Source organism: Podarcis raffonei, chromosome 1, assembly GCF_027172205.1.
Source record: "Podarcis raffonei isolate rPodRaf1 chromosome 1, rPodRaf1.pri, whole genome shotgun sequence".
Taxonomy (NCBI): Eukaryota; Metazoa; Chordata; class Lepidosauria; order Squamata; family Lacertidae; genus Podarcis; species Podarcis raffonei.
This window is the reverse complement of record NC_070602.1, coordinates 51,196,724-51,215,180: the sequence shown is the minus strand read 5'-3', so window position 1 is coordinate 51,215,180 and position 18,457 is coordinate 51,196,724. Positions and strand designations below refer to the sequence as shown.

The following is an 18,457-nucleotide window of genomic DNA, read 5'->3' as shown; positions in this document are numbered from 1 at the left end:
ATTTGCTGGGAACTCAGTTCTGCAGACACCAACCAATTTGCCGAGGCCTTTGGCCCTGCTTGCCAGCACCTCCGCAACCGGCAGTTTGTTCAGCGAAGCCCTGCAGCACACACTAGCTGTTATCCAGACAGTCTGCAAGCTGTGGAGCTGCATATCCTCAAAGGCAGGACAGGAAATTAAGCAGGCTGGCAGAGAAGACCAGCAGCCACAGCCCCTGGCAGACCAGGCTCCAGCCGAGCAGCATATGGACCACTGGAAATAAGCCAAGGAAAAAAGCATACCCAAGAGCATTCTTGGCTTGCTGCCTGAGCTGGCCCAAGGGGTGCTCAGCTCCCTGCCAACCACAGCACCAAACTGCATATGTTTTTACTGTGAAAGACGGGGTGGGGTGGGGAATAAGCCTGGCTGTATAGCCAGAAAAGGGTAATGGGTTTGTGCAAAGAGCAGCAATACCTTATTATGAGTCTGGAAGCGGCTTTTCAGTGATGACTCTGGATTATGTGCCAGATAATAACATTAAGAAAATGGTTTGGAGCACATATCCTCACAGGGTTAATTCAAACGATCCAATCCCACCCTTTGCATCTCAGAATAGGGTGCATATGTGCATGTGTGCAAGGGGAAACATTTCCAGGCTGGTTTGAATGCTAATCTCTGTCTCACCTCAGAAACAAAGCACAGGCAGCGTCTGCAAAACAATCTGCCTTCCATCCCAGCTGGCCAGAAAGCAAGAGCCCTTACCCCTCCTGCGGTGCACGTCCCCAATATTCAAGAGAACAGAACAAATTAGCCCAAAAGCACTGCCGACTCCCGGCTTTATTCATTCATAGCCATAGAAAATACATACCAAAAAAAAGGGTCCCCCTCCATAAGCCCCATGAGATCCAAAACCATATATCAGAATGGAGAGAGGAGTAGCATAGGAACCTTAAGACCTACTCTTTGTAGCATTCTTAGTTCACAGGGAGATACATTAAAAAAAAAGATGTCAGAAGAGCCCTTACTCTTCTCTCGGTAATCATTAGCATAAGCTATAGAAAGACACATGTTGTGTTGCTGCTGCTGCTGTTCTTTAAAGTCTCAAGGTTGCCTCCCGCTGTATAAAGTCATCCTACCACCACAAGCTTCTGCTTTTAGCCTGAGCGCCCTCTGGCTGCAATAACCTGAGCGGAGGCCAAATCAACCCCAGTTGTAGAAATATATTTTCTGCCAGGCTGGCAAGTAGTCCATCAGTGGCCCTGAAATGAAGAAGGGAGAAAAATGTGAAAATGAACTGGAAGACCTTAAAGCAACATGTGAGAAATTAACTTGCCAACATTTGCTTCCACAACTGCCCCTTCCCAACCAACATCCTGAGTTCTTTTTTTTTTTTTTTTGTAATTAATTTTTATTCAAATTTACAATAACCAATCCAATTACAATTTAACATCCAATTTAACTTATACATCTTATAGACTTCCGTCAACCTATCTGACAATTTCCATATTTTTCACAACATTTCACATTCCTTAAATTTGTGTTGCACTTTAACAATCCTTATTTTATCTTTTCATTTAAACAACATTCCTTACTATTCTCTTCACAAAGCTTCCTGAAATCCAACAAGCGTTATTTCCTGATCACACACAGTTTTGATATACTCTGTAAATTTGTTCCAGTCCTCGGTGAACCTCTGATCGCGTTGGTCTCGAATTTTACATGTTAATTTGTCCATTTCTGCGTATTCCATCAATTTCATTCTCCATTCCTCCCTCGTTGGCATTTCTTCCTGTTTCCATTTTTGGGCCATCAAAATTCTAGCAGCTGTAACTGCATATCTAAATAGCTTCACATCTTTCTTTTCAACATCATTACCTAGTATGCCTAGTAACAGTGCTTCTGGTTTCTTTACAAACGTATATCTCATCATTTTTTTCATCTCGTTATAAATCATTTCCCAGAAGCTTTTCACTTTCTTGCATTCCCATCCTGAGTTCTGAAATCACAGGTGGGGCATATGAAAGAAAGGATGTGGAGGGCTATTCATAGGGCAAGAAAAGAGATCTAATATTCATATATCTAAAGGAAGGACTGATATGAAATATATCTCAGGAAGGTGTCCCTTGCATAGACCCCCTTTGTCTTGACAGAAAAGATGTTTGGAGAAGGAAAACCGACCAATAATAATAACTGCTATTCCTGTGTTGCTCAACAGTCTGGATTCTGCACAGAATCGTCGTTGTCAACTCCTAAAAGTTGCTATTTATTCAGACAATTTGTAAGCCATGCCTTCATCCAAAACATGTACATTTTTTAAAAGCAAGTATGAAAACAGTGAGCAGCATTCAATATAGCACTGAGATGCTTTGGTCAGGCAAGCAGAATTGCTTACACTGAAGGAACAATCTCATCTTTCCTCCCGGCACATGCTGCTCTGATGGTTCTCTTGACTGCCCCACCACCACCACTAAAATCTCCAGGAGGAGATTTTAATGAAATATTAGATCCCAAGCTAGATATAAACAGTGAAGGAAACAATCACCAAATATATGGAAGATTGATGTATCCTACTAAAAGAGAATATACATTTTATTCAAATGTGCACCAGCATCTTTTTAGGCTGTGGAGATACGTATGTGACAATAGCAGACAACGGCAGCAAAGCATTTTTAGTAGCCACACCTAAAGTCTTTGAAGGGACATTTCAGCTTCATAGATCCTAGTGCCAACTTTTCAAATGTGGAGATCTTCTAGCCCTGCTGCTATCCTTGAATACCCCTCATCTAAGCACATGCTGAGTAGAAAGCCCCTTGAACTGGTTATCCCAAAACCAATGGAGGATTCTCCCTACGGTCTCCTTAACCTTTATCAGCTTCCTTTAAAAAGACCAATCACAGCAGTCAGCTACTTACGAGTGACTAGGCCAACTCCAGGGACGTAATCTGCCAGCAGGCGCAGCAGAAAGAGGATCCTGCCCCTGAAGGAACAGAGAGAGAGAGAAAGAGAAAAAACACCTCAGATGAGCCCATGAGAATGGCTTCCTTCCCAATGGGAAAGGGACTCTTGGAATGGAGCTTGCAGACAAAACCCATTGGGGTGCTGAATGCTCGCAAGCCACGGGTTTCTCTTTTAGAAATCCAGAGGTCTCCTTATGGGGGTGGGGATTTTAATACGGTTGAAAAGAAGCCAGCCAGGCAGCCTTACTCAGAGTATCTATCATAGAAAGGAGATCTCAGCAGGTAGTACAGCAGCAGGAGAGTCCGACGCCTCAGCTCCACACGCTCGCGCTTGTTGAGATCTTTCATGTCACTCAGTAAACTCAAACTGCAGAAGGGAAAGCAGAGAAATCACAAGGGGCTGGATGTGTGTGTGTTTGTGTGTTTGTGTGTGTGTGTGTGTGGAGTGCCAAGCTATTCTCCCAATCATTTTTTAAAAAATGATTCTCCTGATCATTTTTTTAAAGACAGGAGCGCAACTAGGCCTCAAGCCTGCCTGAGAGTAGTACTTGTTGACCTGAATGATATTCCTCCTAATCTAAGTGATGAGGAATTTGACAAACACACACTCCCTCTCTCTGTTTCTCACTCTCCCCTTCCCACTTTTATGTTCCAAAGTTGAGTCCTGCTGTTGAAAATGAGTTCCAGAGGTGCACCCTGGTTCAAAGGAAGCCTGGTACCATCTCTCAGAGAGCAGGGCCTGTAAGACAGAGTTGTTCCGCCTGGCCTTTGGCTCGGAATCAGCCTGATCCCCTCCCCCTCTTTCCTTTTCCTTCTGTGATGGAACCCCTAATTGGGGACTTCCCTGGCTTTTTGGCTTTTTTCTGGCCCACATAGGACCAGTCTGGATAGTTGGCCTTGGTGAAGATTTGACGTTTTCTCCCCCCAAACAGTTTTTGTTCTGGGCTTCCACTGAAATGAGGCTGCATTTTATTTTAATCAATTGGTTTTATACTTGATGTTAGCCGCCCTGAGCCTGGTCTTGGCCGGGGAGCGTGGGGTATAAATAAAATTAAACAAACAAACAAACAAACAAACAGAACAGGAGGACAACCCGGCAGCCTCTGCCATGAAAGATAAAGCCCTCCTTTTCCTGCCAGCTCCTCACAGCGAGGCTGCTTCTCCCCTTGAAGCTGCAGAGAGGCACACCACTAGTGGAGTAAAACAACCAGGTAATCAGCATGTTACAAAAAATTTAAGGTGAAAGAAAATGGATCCAGGACGATAAAATGCTTTTATCCCAACTGACCTTGAGATATCCAAGACTGCTGAAAGGAGCCAGGGTCTCCAAGATCTCTGTCCCCATAAGCCTACGCTCACCACTATGTGCAAGAGTTAAGGAACTGAACAGACAAGAGGCAAAAAACTAAAGAAGTAGAAAGACTTCCCAGCCGTCTCATGAGCCCAAGGGGGCTACAGTAGCAAAAATTAAAGTAGGATCAGAATAACAGGGGACGTTAATTGGGGCAGATATTCAGGCCCATTGACTGAAGCAAAGCCTCCAAGTGTTTGCCCAGGAGTCAAGACCTGCTCAGCATTAAGGGCCATGCTGCTCCACACTGGGGCTGCAGCTCTCTCTGGTGGCATACAGGATACACTGCAGGGAGGATACAGTGGAGCAACGGGCGGGTAATGTAGATGGACTCAGCAACTGTTTCCTGGGCGCTCAAAGGGGTTGGCAGCTGGTCTGTCTCCATTGCTCTTCGGTTCTGCTTCTCCTCCCTTTGCTGAGGCGCTCCCCAATGTCTAGAGTGCAGGGATGGGGCTAAAATTAAAAAGGAAGAAAGAAAAAGACTCAGCTTTTCATGGATAGAATACTTGGGATGAGTAATAACAACAACAGCAACAACAACAATTTATTATTTATACCCTGCCCATCTGGCTGGGTTTCCCCAGCCACTCTGGGCAGCTTCCAACAAAATATTAAAATACAATGGTCTGTTAAACATTAATAGCTTCCCTAAACAGGGCTGCCTTCAGCCACCAGCAGAATGTCTGCACTCTGTACTTGTGCATCAACTTATTTAATTTCTATCCTAACCTTCCTCCCAAAGACCCCAGGGCAGCCAGCTATCAATCTGTTAAAACAATACAATTTAAAATAAAAGAAAATAATTTAAACTATCTAAAACCTTTTTGTAGGGGTATGTAAAAAACTGCTGCCGTTTATGGAGATGCCCTTGTGTGTCTGAGTACATGTATACATGTGCACACTTTACATTTGCAACCTGGCAACACATGCAGAAACCTAGTTCTACCGTAGGTGTAACATGGGAGACAAACGAGAAAGATACTCACTGCTATCGAGAGATCTCACAACACGGCTACAGCGCTTCCCCACATATATCCGCTCCTTCCCTATTGAGTTTACCTCCATATCTGTCAGGAGACAGGTAAATAAGACCACAGTAAGGGCAGGGGGAAAGCCCTCCTCCACTCCAGTTCTTGGTTTGTTCAGGTTAGCACATTCATTGAAACAGAACAGCAGACTCACAGGCATGAGGATACATTAAGTCCGAGGAGAAATGTGACCCTCTGCAGACTGCTGACACTAAAGAAAAGCCTGGACAGGGCACCAGAAAATGCTCTTCAAACTTTCTAACAGGGAGGAAGACTGCAAGTCCCAGGCACATCATGCCACAAGCTATAGCCTAAAAACAGGGATAGCCAATGAGATGCCCTCTAGATGTTTTTGGGCTATAATCGCTCATCATCCCTGACCAATGGGCTATGCTGGCTGGGGCTGATGTGAGTCCAGCAATAGCTAAAGGGCCACAGGGAGTTCAACAGTCTGCAAAAACCGAGATGAACAGCTGGTGAAATGACAAAGATTTTCTGCTGCTCAGGTTACACAAAGCCTTCCTTTTCTCAAACCTAGTCAATCGGTTGGCCGGCATTCAAAGCTTCCTTCCTGACTAAAGCCAAAGTCGTTGCAATCCACCATGCACTTGACTCACCTTTCTGCTGCAATGACTGCCTTCTGTCTAGAGGCACAATAGGAGGAGATGTCTGGATGCCAGTTTTGTACCACAGCAAGAGCAGGAGGCGCAAGATGGCCCTGTGGGTTAGAGCAAATCAAGGGCTATAAAGCCAGGCACACACTAGACGTTTCACCACCAAGATGGTAAAAAGATACAGCTCTCCAATTTGCCATCACAGGACCATTCACACAACCTTGCATTTGCAACCCTGTTCAGTGATGTGTGTACAGTGAGGTTCCTGTCAGGTTGCTGCTGTTACCAGAAGTTCCAGCTACAATCACTGGAGGAGAAGGAAGAGTTAAAACAGCAATCAAGTGAGGGATGCAGCTGGGGAACTGTAACTGAAGGAATCCCAAAGGCATACAGCTCCTTGGGCAGGCCCAGTTGAAACAAGGTACTATCTGAGTACAATGACCCAATCCAGTCCCATGATGGAACAATGCAACTAGGGAACATTGTAAAACTAGAACAGTGCTCTCAGTGTCATGCAGGAAGTGCCCAACCTAGAGTACAGTGGTACCTCTGGTTACAAACTTAATTCGTTCCAGAGGTTTTCTTATCCTGAGGCGCACTTTCGCTAATGGGGCCTCCTGCTGTCCATGCGCCAAAGGTGCATGATTTCTGTTTACATCCTTGGGCAAAGTTCACAACCAGGAGCAGCTACTTCTGGGTTAGCGGAGCTCGTAACCTGAAGTGTTCGTAACCAGAGGTACCACTTTATTGTGGAACATTAACCCTAACAATCAAGGTTCCAACAAGAGTCTCTTTCCCCCGCCTCCCACCAAAGGATTCACATTTACACTCTTGGGATTCACAAGGTGCAATAGTTCCTTTCCGCTGAACACTCACTTGGCCAGCTGGATGAGGACAATGATGGCCCAGCGGCCTGCCTCACCCCACACCTTGGCTGCCCCCATCTCGGCAAAGACCTCCACACATTCGATGACACTCAGCCATGTCAACAGTTTCTGCTGGGGAAGTGCCTGCAAAGCAAGAGGCAAGTGAGAGACAACATGATGCGACCGGCTTCAAGGAATAGCCAAAGTTCTCCTCTTAAACCGTAGCAAGGTGATTCTGCAGACGGCTGAGAGGAGGAATGGGTCAAGAGTCCCTCATACAAAGGAAAGTAAGGGAACCAGCTGGATTCGAGTGGCCCTACCAGCTTTAAATACCCTCACACAGGCTCATCAATCACACAACAACATAGATCTGTGTGCCAGAGTTGTGTTTGCCTGCAGGTAGAGAGGTTAGCCGAACTCAAGCTTTCCTGACAAATAAGTTAGCAAAAAGTCTCTTGGGACACATGGTGGGGTAAGTAACAGAGGATGGCTACCTTTCTCATTCCCTGCTTGCAGATCTCTGCTAAGAAGTCACTGTCGTATTTACAACATTGGATCAAATCAGCCTTCACCAATCTGGGGCATGTCATGTGCTGACTAGGGCTGGTGCAAAACATCTGGAGAGCCTCAGCTTGGCAAAGGCTGAATTAGCTGGATCTTTAATCAGCAACATATTTCTCATGACCATAAGAAGTGGAACAGTAAGAGCCATTTATGTTGGGAGAAGAGTTCTGCATTCAGTGTTAATAATGCCTTTCTGCAAACTGCCTACATTTACTTTCGCTAATGGGGCCTCCTGCTGCCCATGCGCCAAAGGTGCATGATTTCTGTTTACATCCTTGGGTAAAGTTCACAACCAGGAGCAGCTACTTCTGGGTTAGCGGAGCTCGTAACCTGAAGTGTTCATAACCAGAGGTACCACTTTATTGTGGAACATTAACCCTAACAATCAAGGTTCCAACAAGAGTCTCTTTCCCCCGCCTCCCACCAAAGGATTCACATTAGAAGACAAAGTCCAGCAACTGGAGGAACGTGTAGCTACGCTCCAAAGAATTAGAGAGCTGGAGCTCTTCTTGGAAGCAACAGAGCACACCGTCTCCACCAAGGAGGAGACAGGGGACTCCCCTGAGAAGGAGGCTAGTTCACCAACACAGGAGCCAGATATATGGAGAAACGTGACTCAAAGAAGTAGGAGGCCCAGGGTTCGCTCTGATTGTTTAGAAATACACAATCACTTTGAGGTCCTCTCCCCTAGCATGGAAGACGAAGAGCAGACTCCATTTGAGGATCTCTCCCTCATTACAGTCAATCAGGTATATGAAGACGAGCAGCAAAGTCAGTCCTCAGGGAATGTCCAGGCGACCTTGGAACGGACAGCTCACGGAAGAACCCCGACCAAACCTAAGAGGAGGCGTGTAGTGGTGATAGGGGATTCCCTACTGAGGGGAACAGAAGCAGTGATCTGTGGGCCTGACAAGATGTCTCGGGAAGTGTGCAGTCTCCCCGGGGCTAAGATCCAAGATGTAACTGAACGACTGCAAGGAATCATAAAACCCACTGACAAATACCCCTTCCTCTTGGTTCATGTGGGAACCAATGACACTGCAAGCAATAGCCTCCAGAAGATCAAAAGAGACTATGAGGCTCTGGGCAGGAAATTGAAGCAATTAAATGCACAAATTGTCATCTCATCTGTCCTCCCAGTTGAACAACGTGGCCCAGGGAGAGAGGGAAAAATAGTGGAAGTGAACAGCTGGCTTCGCAAATGGTGTAAACAGGAACGGTTTGGATTCTTAGATCACGGACTGCAGTTTCTTGAAGATGGACTTCTGGCAAGCGATGGGCTGCACCTCACAACGGTTGGGAGGAATGTTTTTGCCAAAAATCTCAGAAACCTCATCAGGAGGGCTTTAAACTGACTAATGTGGGGGAGGGAAACAGTGCTCCTGAAGGTAGGAGTCTATCAATTGATGAAGATGATCATCCAAATGTCATAGACCAAATGGAGCAAACAGCACGCAGACCTAGTGGTGGGAGGAAAAAATCCTTAAATAAGAGACACGGGGGAATGATTAATGGACTTCAATGTCTGTACACTAATGCGCAAAGCATGGGAAATAAACAAGATGAGCTTGAGCTCTTGGTACAGCAAACTAAATATGACATAATAGGCATCACTGAAACCTGGTGGGATAAGTCCCATGATTGGAATGTAATAATGGAGGGATACAATCTATTTCAGAGAAAAAGACCAGACAAGAAAGGAGGAGGAGTGGCGTTATATGTCAGGGATGTGTATACCTGTGAAGAGATCCAAGATTGGACTCGATGGCCCTCGTGGTCTCTTCCAACTCTATGATTCTAAGATTTAGAACCTCAAAACCAAAGTGAGAGCATTTGGGTCAAAATTAAGGGAGAGAAGAATAACAGTGACCTCATTGTGGGAGTTTACTATAGATCCCCAAGCCAAACGGAGGACATAGATGATGCCTTCCTGGAACAGATGGCCAAGAATGCAAAAGGAAGGGAGATAGTAGTAATGAGGGACTTCAATTACCCAGATATTTGTTGGATGTCAAACTCAGCCAAGAGCATAAGGTCAAACAGATTCCTCACTGGCCTTGCAGACAACTTCATTGTCCAGAAAGTGGGAGAAGCAACAAGAGGAACAGCCATTTTAGATCTGGTCCTAACCAATGTTGATGACCTGGTTAGTGGGGTAGAAGTGGAAGGATCATTAGGCGTGAGTGATCATGCTCTTCTGAAGTTTACTATACAGCGGAAAGGAGCAGCCAAGCATACTAGGACTCAATTTCTTGACTTCAAGAAAGCCGACTTCATAAAACTTAGGGAAGTGCTGGGTGAGATCCCATGGACAGTAATACTAAAAGGAAAGGGAGTTCATGATGGCTGGGAGTTTGTTAAGAGGGAGATAGTAAAAGCACAACTTCAGGCAATACCAATGAGACGGAAACATGGAAGGTGCCTAAAGAAGTCAGGGTGGCTATCTAAAGAACTTTTAACTGAGTTAGGATTAAAAAAGGATGTGTACAAAAAATGGAAAAGGGGGGAAACCACCAAAGAGGAATTCAAACAAATAGCCAGCACGTGTAGACACAAAGTCAGAAAAGCTAAAGCACAGAATGAACTCAGGCTTGCTAGAGAGGTTAAAAGCAACAAAAAAGGCTTTTATGGGTATGTTCATAGCAAAAGGAAGAACAAAGAAACAGTGGGGTCACTCAGAGGAGAAGATGGTGAAATGCAAACAGGGGACACAGAAAGGGCTGAACTCCTCAATGCCTTTTTTGCCTCAGTCTTCTCCGATAAAGAAAACAATGCCCAACCTGAAGAATTTGGAGCAAATGATTCAGCAGAGGAAACACAGCCCAGAATAACTAAGGAGATAGTATAAGAATACTTGGCTAGTTTAGATGTATTCAAGTCTCCAGGGCCAGATGAACTGCATCCAAGAGTATTAAAAGAACTGGCAGATGTGATCTCAGAACCACTGGCAGTCATCTTTGAGAATTCCTGGAAAACAGGCGAACTCCCGGCAGACTGGAGGAGGGCAAATGTTGTCCCTATTTTCAAAAAGGGGGAAAGAGAGGACCCAAATAATTATCGCCCAGTCAGTCTGACATCAATACCAGGGAAGATTCTGGAGCAGATCATAAAGCAAACAGTCTGTGAGCACCTAGAAAGGAATGCTGTGATCACCAATAGTCAGCATGGATTTCTGAAAAATAAGTCATGTCAGACTAACCTGATCTCGTTTTTTGACAGAATTACAAGCCTGGTAGATGAAGGGAATGCAGTGGATGTAGCCTACCTTGATCTCAGCAAGGCATTTGACAAGGTGCCCCATGATATTCTTGTAAAGAAGCTGGTAAAATGCGGTCTTGACTATGCTACTACTCAGTGGATTTGTAACTGGCTGACTGACCGAACCCAAAGGGTGCTCATCAATGGTTCCTCTTCATCCTGGAGAAGAGTGACTAGTGGGGTGCCACAGGGTTCTGTCTTGGGCCTGGTCTTATTCAACATCTTTATCAACGACTTGGATGATGGACTCAAGGGCATCCTGATCAAATTTGCAGATGACACCAAACTGGGAGGGGCGGCTAACTCCCCAGAGGACAGGATCACACTTCAAAACGACCTTGACAGATTATAGAACTGGGCCAAAACAAACAAGATGAATTTTAACAGGGAGAAATGTAAAGTATTGCACTTGGGCAAAAAAAATGAGAGGCACAAATACAAGATGGGTGACACCTGGCTTGAGAGCACTACATGTGAAAAGGATCTAGGAGTCTTGGTTGACCACAAACTTGACATGAGCCAACAGTGTGACGCGGCAGCTAAAAAAGCCAATGCAATTCTGGGCTGCATCAATAGGAGTATAGCATCTAGATCAAGGGAAGTAATAGTGCCACTGTATTCTGCTCTGGTCAGACCTCACCTGGAGTACTGTGTCTAGTTCTGGGCACCACAGTTCAAGAAGGACACTGACAAACTGGAACGTGTCCAGAGGAGGGCAACCAAAATGGTCAAAGGCCTGGAAACGATGCCTTATGAGGAACGGCTAAGGGAGCTGGGCATGTTTACCCTGGAGAAGAAGAGGTTAAGGGGTGATATGATAGCCATGTTCAAATATATAAAAGGATGTCACATAGAGGAGGGAGAAAGGTTGTTTTCTGCTGCTCCAGAGAAGCGGACACGGAGCAATGGATCCAAACTACAAGAAAGAAGATTCCACCTAAACATTAGGAAGAACTTCCTGACAGTAAGAGCTGTTCGACAGTGGAATTTGCTGCCAAGGAGTGTGGTGGAGTCTCCTTCTTTGGAGGTCTTTAAGCAGAGGCTTGACAACCATGTCAGGAGTGCTCTGATGGTGTTTCCTGCTTGGCAGGGGGTTGGACTCGATGGCCCTTGTGGTCTCTTCCAACTCTATGATTCTATGATTCTATACTTAGGCTGCAATCTTAAGGAAGACTAGGGAGTAAGCTCTTTTGAACACAGCAGAACCTGTGATGTGGGTTTTTCAGAAAATTTCAAGATGGGAAAAACATATACAAATTAATGTAATTTGCATAAAAAATAGTTGGCACTGGAAAATTTTCTCATGCCCTAGAGAGCGATCTAATTTAGCGTGTTTATTCTACTTGTGCTTAGTAAACAAAACACATTGAAACTGACAAGTTTGCCTTATACTATATTTGTAATTGGCATCCATTTAATCATTAATAATGAGTTTATGAAAATAGAAAGATTTCCACAGAAAAATGAAGGACTGGAAAAAAATTCCATCCCACAATACTGAGAGGGACTGCTTGGTGAGTCAAAATGCTCAGGACTGCACAACTGAGCTACACAAATTGTTATAATCACAGGGGTATAAATAATAAAATCATTAATTATTATTATCATCATCATTTATTTTGCCGGTCCCCTGATGACTGAACAACCTGCTCCCTTTGTCTCCAAACCTTCAATGCTACCCCATGTCCTCAAACTTTCCTTTAAACTCAGCAGGGCCTAATGCTTTCTGTTCTACCACCACAACTGAAATGGAAGAAGATCCTAAAGAATATATTGATTTCAGTGAAAAATCAATTGGGCTCCTTCACCCCCACCCCCACCCCAATCCTCAAAGGGAATTACATAGAGGCCAGAGTTCATGTGGTGCACACCAGGTAAAGAAAGAGTTGGATTTTGAATGGCTCAAGAAACTGGTGTCACTCACAGTATAAGCCAGCAGTATTCCTGGAGGCCACTGTAACTTTCATCAACCTTCCAGAATGTTGTGGCGCAAGCAGACAAGGGCTGGCAGATGCCCAAGATTCAACCAGATAGCAGCAGCTTCAGAATCTATTGCCAACAGGATAAAATCAAGGAGCGACATTCTAGTCCTTGGCATGGGAGACAGGGCTTGTACTCCACCTGCCTCTTCTCTTGCATAGAAAAAATTCTTACCACAGAAAGAGGGGGCTGCAGTTCTTTCCGAAGGATCCAGTCATTCAACAGCACCAGCAAATTGGAGGCAGAATAAACTGAGAAAGCAAAAGGTGGAAAAGGCACAGGAAAAATTACTGCTTATAACCAGGAAAAGAAAAGGGCCACTGATTAGAAAAGGACACTGATTTAATCAATCAACCTTTTTTTTTTTTAAGGAGAGGCAACATGAAGGTAAAGTGAGCATTGCCATCTCTGGGCAGGTCTTCACAATTATGCAACTTTCTCAGTTGCACATAGGTAGCCAAGCGCCTTGGCCCTCTTCCATAATCTGGTGCAATGGGTGTATGTGGTAAACAGGTCCGTTCATTCTTGCCCTTGGCATGATGCTATCAGATGGTATATCTTTATCACCATACATGCTATTTCAGAATGGATGTTTGCTTATAGTCTTCAGAATACCTTTGACCACCTGAGCTAGGCTGCTAGCACCTGGCAAATATTCTGGCCTTATTGAAGTAGGATGGCTGTTGCAAGAAAGAATGAGCAGAAGCAAATCAGATACAAAACAGACAGTAATTTGCTTGTTTTTAATTAGATATAAATGGCTTAGACATACAGGATCTGAACATCAATTTAATGGAGTGAAACTAGCCACTTGCTGGCAGTTGCCTAGGGCATCAGAAAACATTCACCATTACCATTTATTTATTTAATGTATTTATACACTGACTTGAGAGTGAACTGAAACCCAACAAGATGAAAGCACTGTTGGTAGGCAGTTATTGTGTCTGGGAGTTGCAGAGAAAACCTCTTCTAGATGAAGTCACAGAGATGATTGGTAGTTTGTGAGTACTCCTTGTTCCAACTGCTTGAGCCCCAGAGTTCTGGATGAGTCACCAAGTGTCCCCCTTCCTGGATTAGGATAGCTTGGGCACAGCGAACTCAAGAACAAATTGTTGTAATGCACTCTACTTGGGGGTCCCATTGAAAATGGCCTGAAAATTGCAGCGTGTGCAGAATTGAACATTACAGCAAGGTGAGATTATATCTAGCCTTCAGGAACTATGCTGGCTGCCTCTGGTACCACACCCAATTTGTAATGTTAGCCTGTAAGGCCCTAGATGACTTAAGACCAAAATACTTAAAGGACCACCTCCTCTTTTTGAGTTTAGAGGTTCTACTATATTGTACACTGTCCTGAAATCCTTCTGGATGAAGAGCAGTCTAGAAAAACTATTAACTAACTCTTTCAAGATGGCTTACATTAAAACACAAAATTACAATAAAATAAGGATGAATTACTGGGAAACTAGTAACTAATAAATGTCCACCAAGCATTACTAAAATGTCATCAAAACCAGCAGCAAGAACGGTATGATAATTTTAAAACCCTCAAGTGAAAAAAGTGAGCCTTCAGATCATTCTGAAAGGTCTATAGTGTGGCAGTCTAATGGAGCAATGAATTTTAAACCCTGGGGTCGCTACAGTGAACACCCTCTGCCTCATAACTGTGTGTGTGCCTCCCTGCCCACATTATTATCATTTCCCTTTGGGTCAATAGGCCTTCATAAGAAAAATGATTTTTTCCAGTCCAAGCTCATTTACTCTGCACCAAAACTTTCAGCAACCACTGGGAAATCTTGGCTATGCATTAAATCTTTCTCCTTAAGACAAGGCCTCCTTCAGGTCATCTTCTCCCGACAAAGCATGACATTATTTGCAAAACATAGCATAGGTTTGGGACCCCACAGCCAATCTCCTGCTCTACTTACCCAGCTCAGACAGTTCATGAGAGTCAGAAAACCGACCTGGAAAATAAGCATAAGGAAGACATGAGCCAATATTCCACACTCTTTTGAAAACAGTCCAAACAGGTCTTCTGAGGGAAAGGCTTTGATGCAATTCTTACACAAATATGCTACCCTGTTGCTCAATCAGCCTGGAGGTTAAAATTTCCCACAGAAGCCTACATCTACTCTGCATCTTCTTAACCAATACAGAGCTGCATTGCAGTTTCATCAACAAGAGGAGACACGTCCTATAGGTAAATGACAGATGACAATTCTCCAATTTGAGTGTTTTTGCCATAGCATTGTAGGAATGTAATCCCAGATTTTCCTTTATATTTGACAGACACTGGGGCCACTGTAAATTATGGTTTAAACAATATAGTCATAATAAGGTTAAAAATATTGTTTTTTCCTGATGAACAATGAGCAAATTATTTTATTTTTGTTTCAGATGTTCTCTTGACCAGGTATACTGCAACTTACAGTCAGGTGATGGTTATCATTTGGTTCCATCACCACCCTAACTGATAAAATATGGAAGTATGGAACCAGAGGACTGGTCCACTTGTGGAGTGGGAAATGGTGCAAGAATAGGAAGCAGATAGTAGGAACAACAGTTGTCACAACAGAGAGGCTCTCCAAGCATCTGAACTGGGATAAGTATTGGGAACTTTAACTGATTTATATATTATCCAACGAGGCAGCCAAGTTTGCAGATGATAGCAAATTATTCAAGTGTGGTGAAAAGTCAAACAAACCATGAAAAACTCCAAAATGATTTGTCCACAACAGAAAACAAAATGGCAAAGGAAATGCAGCGCAAATAGTTATAAAGTGATAGACATTGAGGCAATATGGGATCTGAGCTGCCTATGTCTACCTAACAAAGGTACCTTGGGATTTTGCTATGTCAACATAAGTGAAAAATTAAGATTATTTTTTTGGTTTGGGATTAATAGGTTTAACAGAAAATGTTAAGGTATTATAACGACTTTATACAAACAAATAGTGCTTTCACTTCAGGAACACTGTTCTTTGTATCCAGACTTAAGAAGGGCATGGCAGAGGGGCAACCAAAAATATTAAAGTGTTGGAATACCTTCCCTTCAAGGATAAGTCAAAGTATTTGAAGTTTTTAGTCTAGAAAAAAGACAACTAAAGCTTATCAAATGATAAATAGTACACAGCGAGTAGATACTTCCCCACCCCATCTCATAATGCAAGGAGGTAAAGGTCAGGCAGTGAAACTGATTGGTAGTAAATTCAGGGCAAAGGAGAGTAGTTTTTCCAACGATACACAATTAACTAATGAAATTTACTTTCCCAAGATGTGGTGATGAGCCACTGGCTGATCAGTTATTGATTTAAAGCACTTTCACTTGACTCTTTGGCCAAAAGAGATAAATAACATGCAAGACAACTGCCCTCAAGTTTGCAACATAAAAGGCAGGACACAGAAGCAGGGAAAAGGAGTGGGCGTGAAGGACTTCCTTCCAGGGAATGAATTTGCCTGGTCACCACTGGAAACAAAATAATGGACCAGATGGACTCTGGGTTTGATCTAGCAGAGCTCTTACGGATTGGAAAGTAACTGCCCTGCAGCTACCCAAGGTTGCAACAAAAGTCACCAACAAGGTGAGCTATCTTGGAGCATCGAGTGTGACCTGGGCGCTTTCAAACAGGAGGTTATCAAACTGGTGATTGAAACCGGCTGCAGGCACTGAAACAGGCAGGTCACCCAAACGGGAAGTGGCAGAGGGCTGCCTGAAGAACACAATTTAAAAAATTAGGGTACAGTACTCTTAGCAAGATGCAAAGTAAAGGGATTCATTCGAGCAGATCTCCCTCCAAATCCGAGTCCAAAGGGCTGGAGGATTTGGAGAAGGGACACACACACACCCCAGTCATTTATTTCTCGCTTGGGGCTGCCACCTTCCGACCTGGCACAACTCCCGCTCCTCTAACAGCTGCCGGGGAAAACTTCACCTGCCGGACTTCTGCCGGCCGCGCAGCTCTGAAGCCGCGCCCACACCATCTTCTGGCGTGGAGGGGGGGAGGTAAATGGTAAACCTTTCCCCGCGGCGACTCTGCGTTGGAGAAAGGGAGCTGGGATTCCTCAACGCCCCCCCCCCCCGCCGGCTTCGGTCTCCCCGGCTCGCCCCCCGCCTACCTGGCAACAGGTAAGAGAGGCCGCGCACGGTGCTCTCCAGCTGAGCCGTGGCCGCCGGGTGTCGCTTCACGTAGTCCTGGTAGCGGCCGCACAGGTGCCGCAACCTCCCTAGCGGCCCCTGCGCGGATCCTGCCATGGCGGATCCAGAGACGGGTGCGCGCCTGCGTGCGTGCGTGCCCCCGCAGCACAGCCGCCCCCCACTCCCCGCCTTTCCCCGCAGCCGCCGGCGACCCACGAACCCGCTCCGAGAACGCCTGACTAAGCACGCATGCGCGCGCGCTTCCGGGTCGTACTTTGCTTTTTTGGGGACACGCCTCCTCCGTCTCCCGACTCTGCTCTTTTATTTCTCCCCCCGCCCCCACACTTGCTCCGCGCCTGCGCAGCTCCTGACCCTGCGATGGAGAGAGAAACGAACCAATCGAGCGCCGAGCGAAAGAACCGGGGTGGTGGGGAGGCGAGTGAGTCGAGCGAGGAGCGGCTCGGAGGAGCAGGTGCCGGCTTGGAGGAGGAGGAGAGTTGGAAGGAAGGGTTGGACTGGAGAGCGAGGCGAGGAGGGCGCGAGCGCGGCTCGGTCAGGCTGCGCGCATCTTGCGTGGTGGAGAAGCGGGCGCGCATTACCACAGGCGCAGAGGGTTGAGGAGGCATCCCTTCCTTCAGGGAGAGACCCCTCGCGAGCAGCTCAGCGCGGCCAGGTGCTCAGCGCTCCCTTGCCAGGAGAGGCTGCCTTTGGCTGCGCCTTGCAGGTGCGTCGTGAAGACGGTGACCGCCGTCAGCGGGTCCCTCTTTTTGGGGAAATATGAGTTGTGTGGGAAAACTGCATGAATCTGGGCAAGGGGACGACGAGCTGCTGCTGGCGGCAGGTGCGTTGCCCGCCCGGCGCCTCCCCTTTGTCCCGCTTTATTGCTTGGCGGAGGCAACGGCAGCAGGTGGCCGACGGCACAGCACCTGGGATGTGGGGCAGAAGCCTTCGGGGCGCGCGGTCTGAACGGGGAGCTGGGAAAGTGGGAAAGCTGGGAAAAGAACAGCCCTTTCCCCCTCCGGAGGCACCCTCCTCTCCCTGAAATACACGGCCCGTCACCGCCACCGTAATAATTTTTAAAGCTCCCAAAGGGGCGCCTTCCGTTTCCTCGAGTTATTTTAGCGCCCTAGAGCGCTCGGCTCGCCTTTTGGCCGCCGCATGTGTGAAATCAGAAGTAATAATAACTCGAGCTGTAGTAAGAGTTCTTTGCTAGCAGTAGTAAAAGTTCCTTTCCTTGTTGGTCCTTCTGCAGAACTGCTAAGCCTGAAATGATCTCCCTTCTGCTAATTACACCGTCTTCATCATTTAGTGATAGATGTGAGGGGCTGCGATCCGAAACATGCTTTCTTCCACGTAAATGTGATGGTCTTGCTCCCAAGTTAATACAACCCGGGCCAAACTATATCGAGTCTTTCCCTGCAGTGGTAAATTTCTAATTCGAGATGTGTGAGAGTTCTGACCTGTTTGGAAGCTCTGCTCCCTAATTAATATTTGGGTGAATATGTGGTTAATTGTTGGCAATGAGGGAAATGTATTCTCAATATCCTCAGAGAAGGTCATCTTCATATATTTTTATAGCTCAACTATTCAGAGGCCAAGCAGCCCCATGAGCCTGAGAGGCCATGATTCCAGGGAGCTTTTGTAATTGACACGGAATTTGAACCTGTGCAAAGTGAGCCCTATGCATCCTTTGGGTGGAAAAGGGGCATGATCCTCCAAAGAATG

General features: G+C 45.6%; 2 protein-coding genes across 2 annotated transcripts in view; one reads left to right on the top strand and one right to left on the bottom strand.

The window, feature by feature from the left end:
• Positions 1–786: 786 nt before the first annotated feature.
• PEX16 (peroxisomal biogenesis factor 16) lies at positions 787–16,971 on the bottom strand. The gene is made up of 11 exons (XM_053387313.1): positions 16,714–16,971; positions 14,526–14,561; positions 12,772–12,848; positions 6,806–6,939; positions 5,933–6,033; positions 5,274–5,354; positions 4,588–4,740; positions 4,225–4,297; positions 3,184–3,303; positions 2,892–2,956; positions 787–1,238 (listed from the first exon to the last, which is right to left on the bottom strand). The coding sequence occupies exons 1-11, from the start codon at positions 16,847–16,849 to the stop codon at positions 1,180–1,182; spliced, it is 1,035 nt and encodes a 344-aa protein (XP_053243288.1). The 5' UTR covers positions 16,850–16,971; the 3' UTR covers positions 787–1,179.
• A 210-nt stretch (positions 16,972–17,181) lies between these two features.
• LARGE2 (LARGE xylosyl- and glucuronyltransferase 2) overlaps positions 17,182–18,457 on the top strand; it is a 52,111-nt gene continuing 50,835 nt past the window's right edge. The window contains exon 1 of the mRNA XM_053387314.1: positions 17,182–17,456. The gene's annotated coding sequence lies outside the window, so the exon portion shown is untranslated. The remainder of the gene's footprint in view (positions 17,457–18,457) is intronic.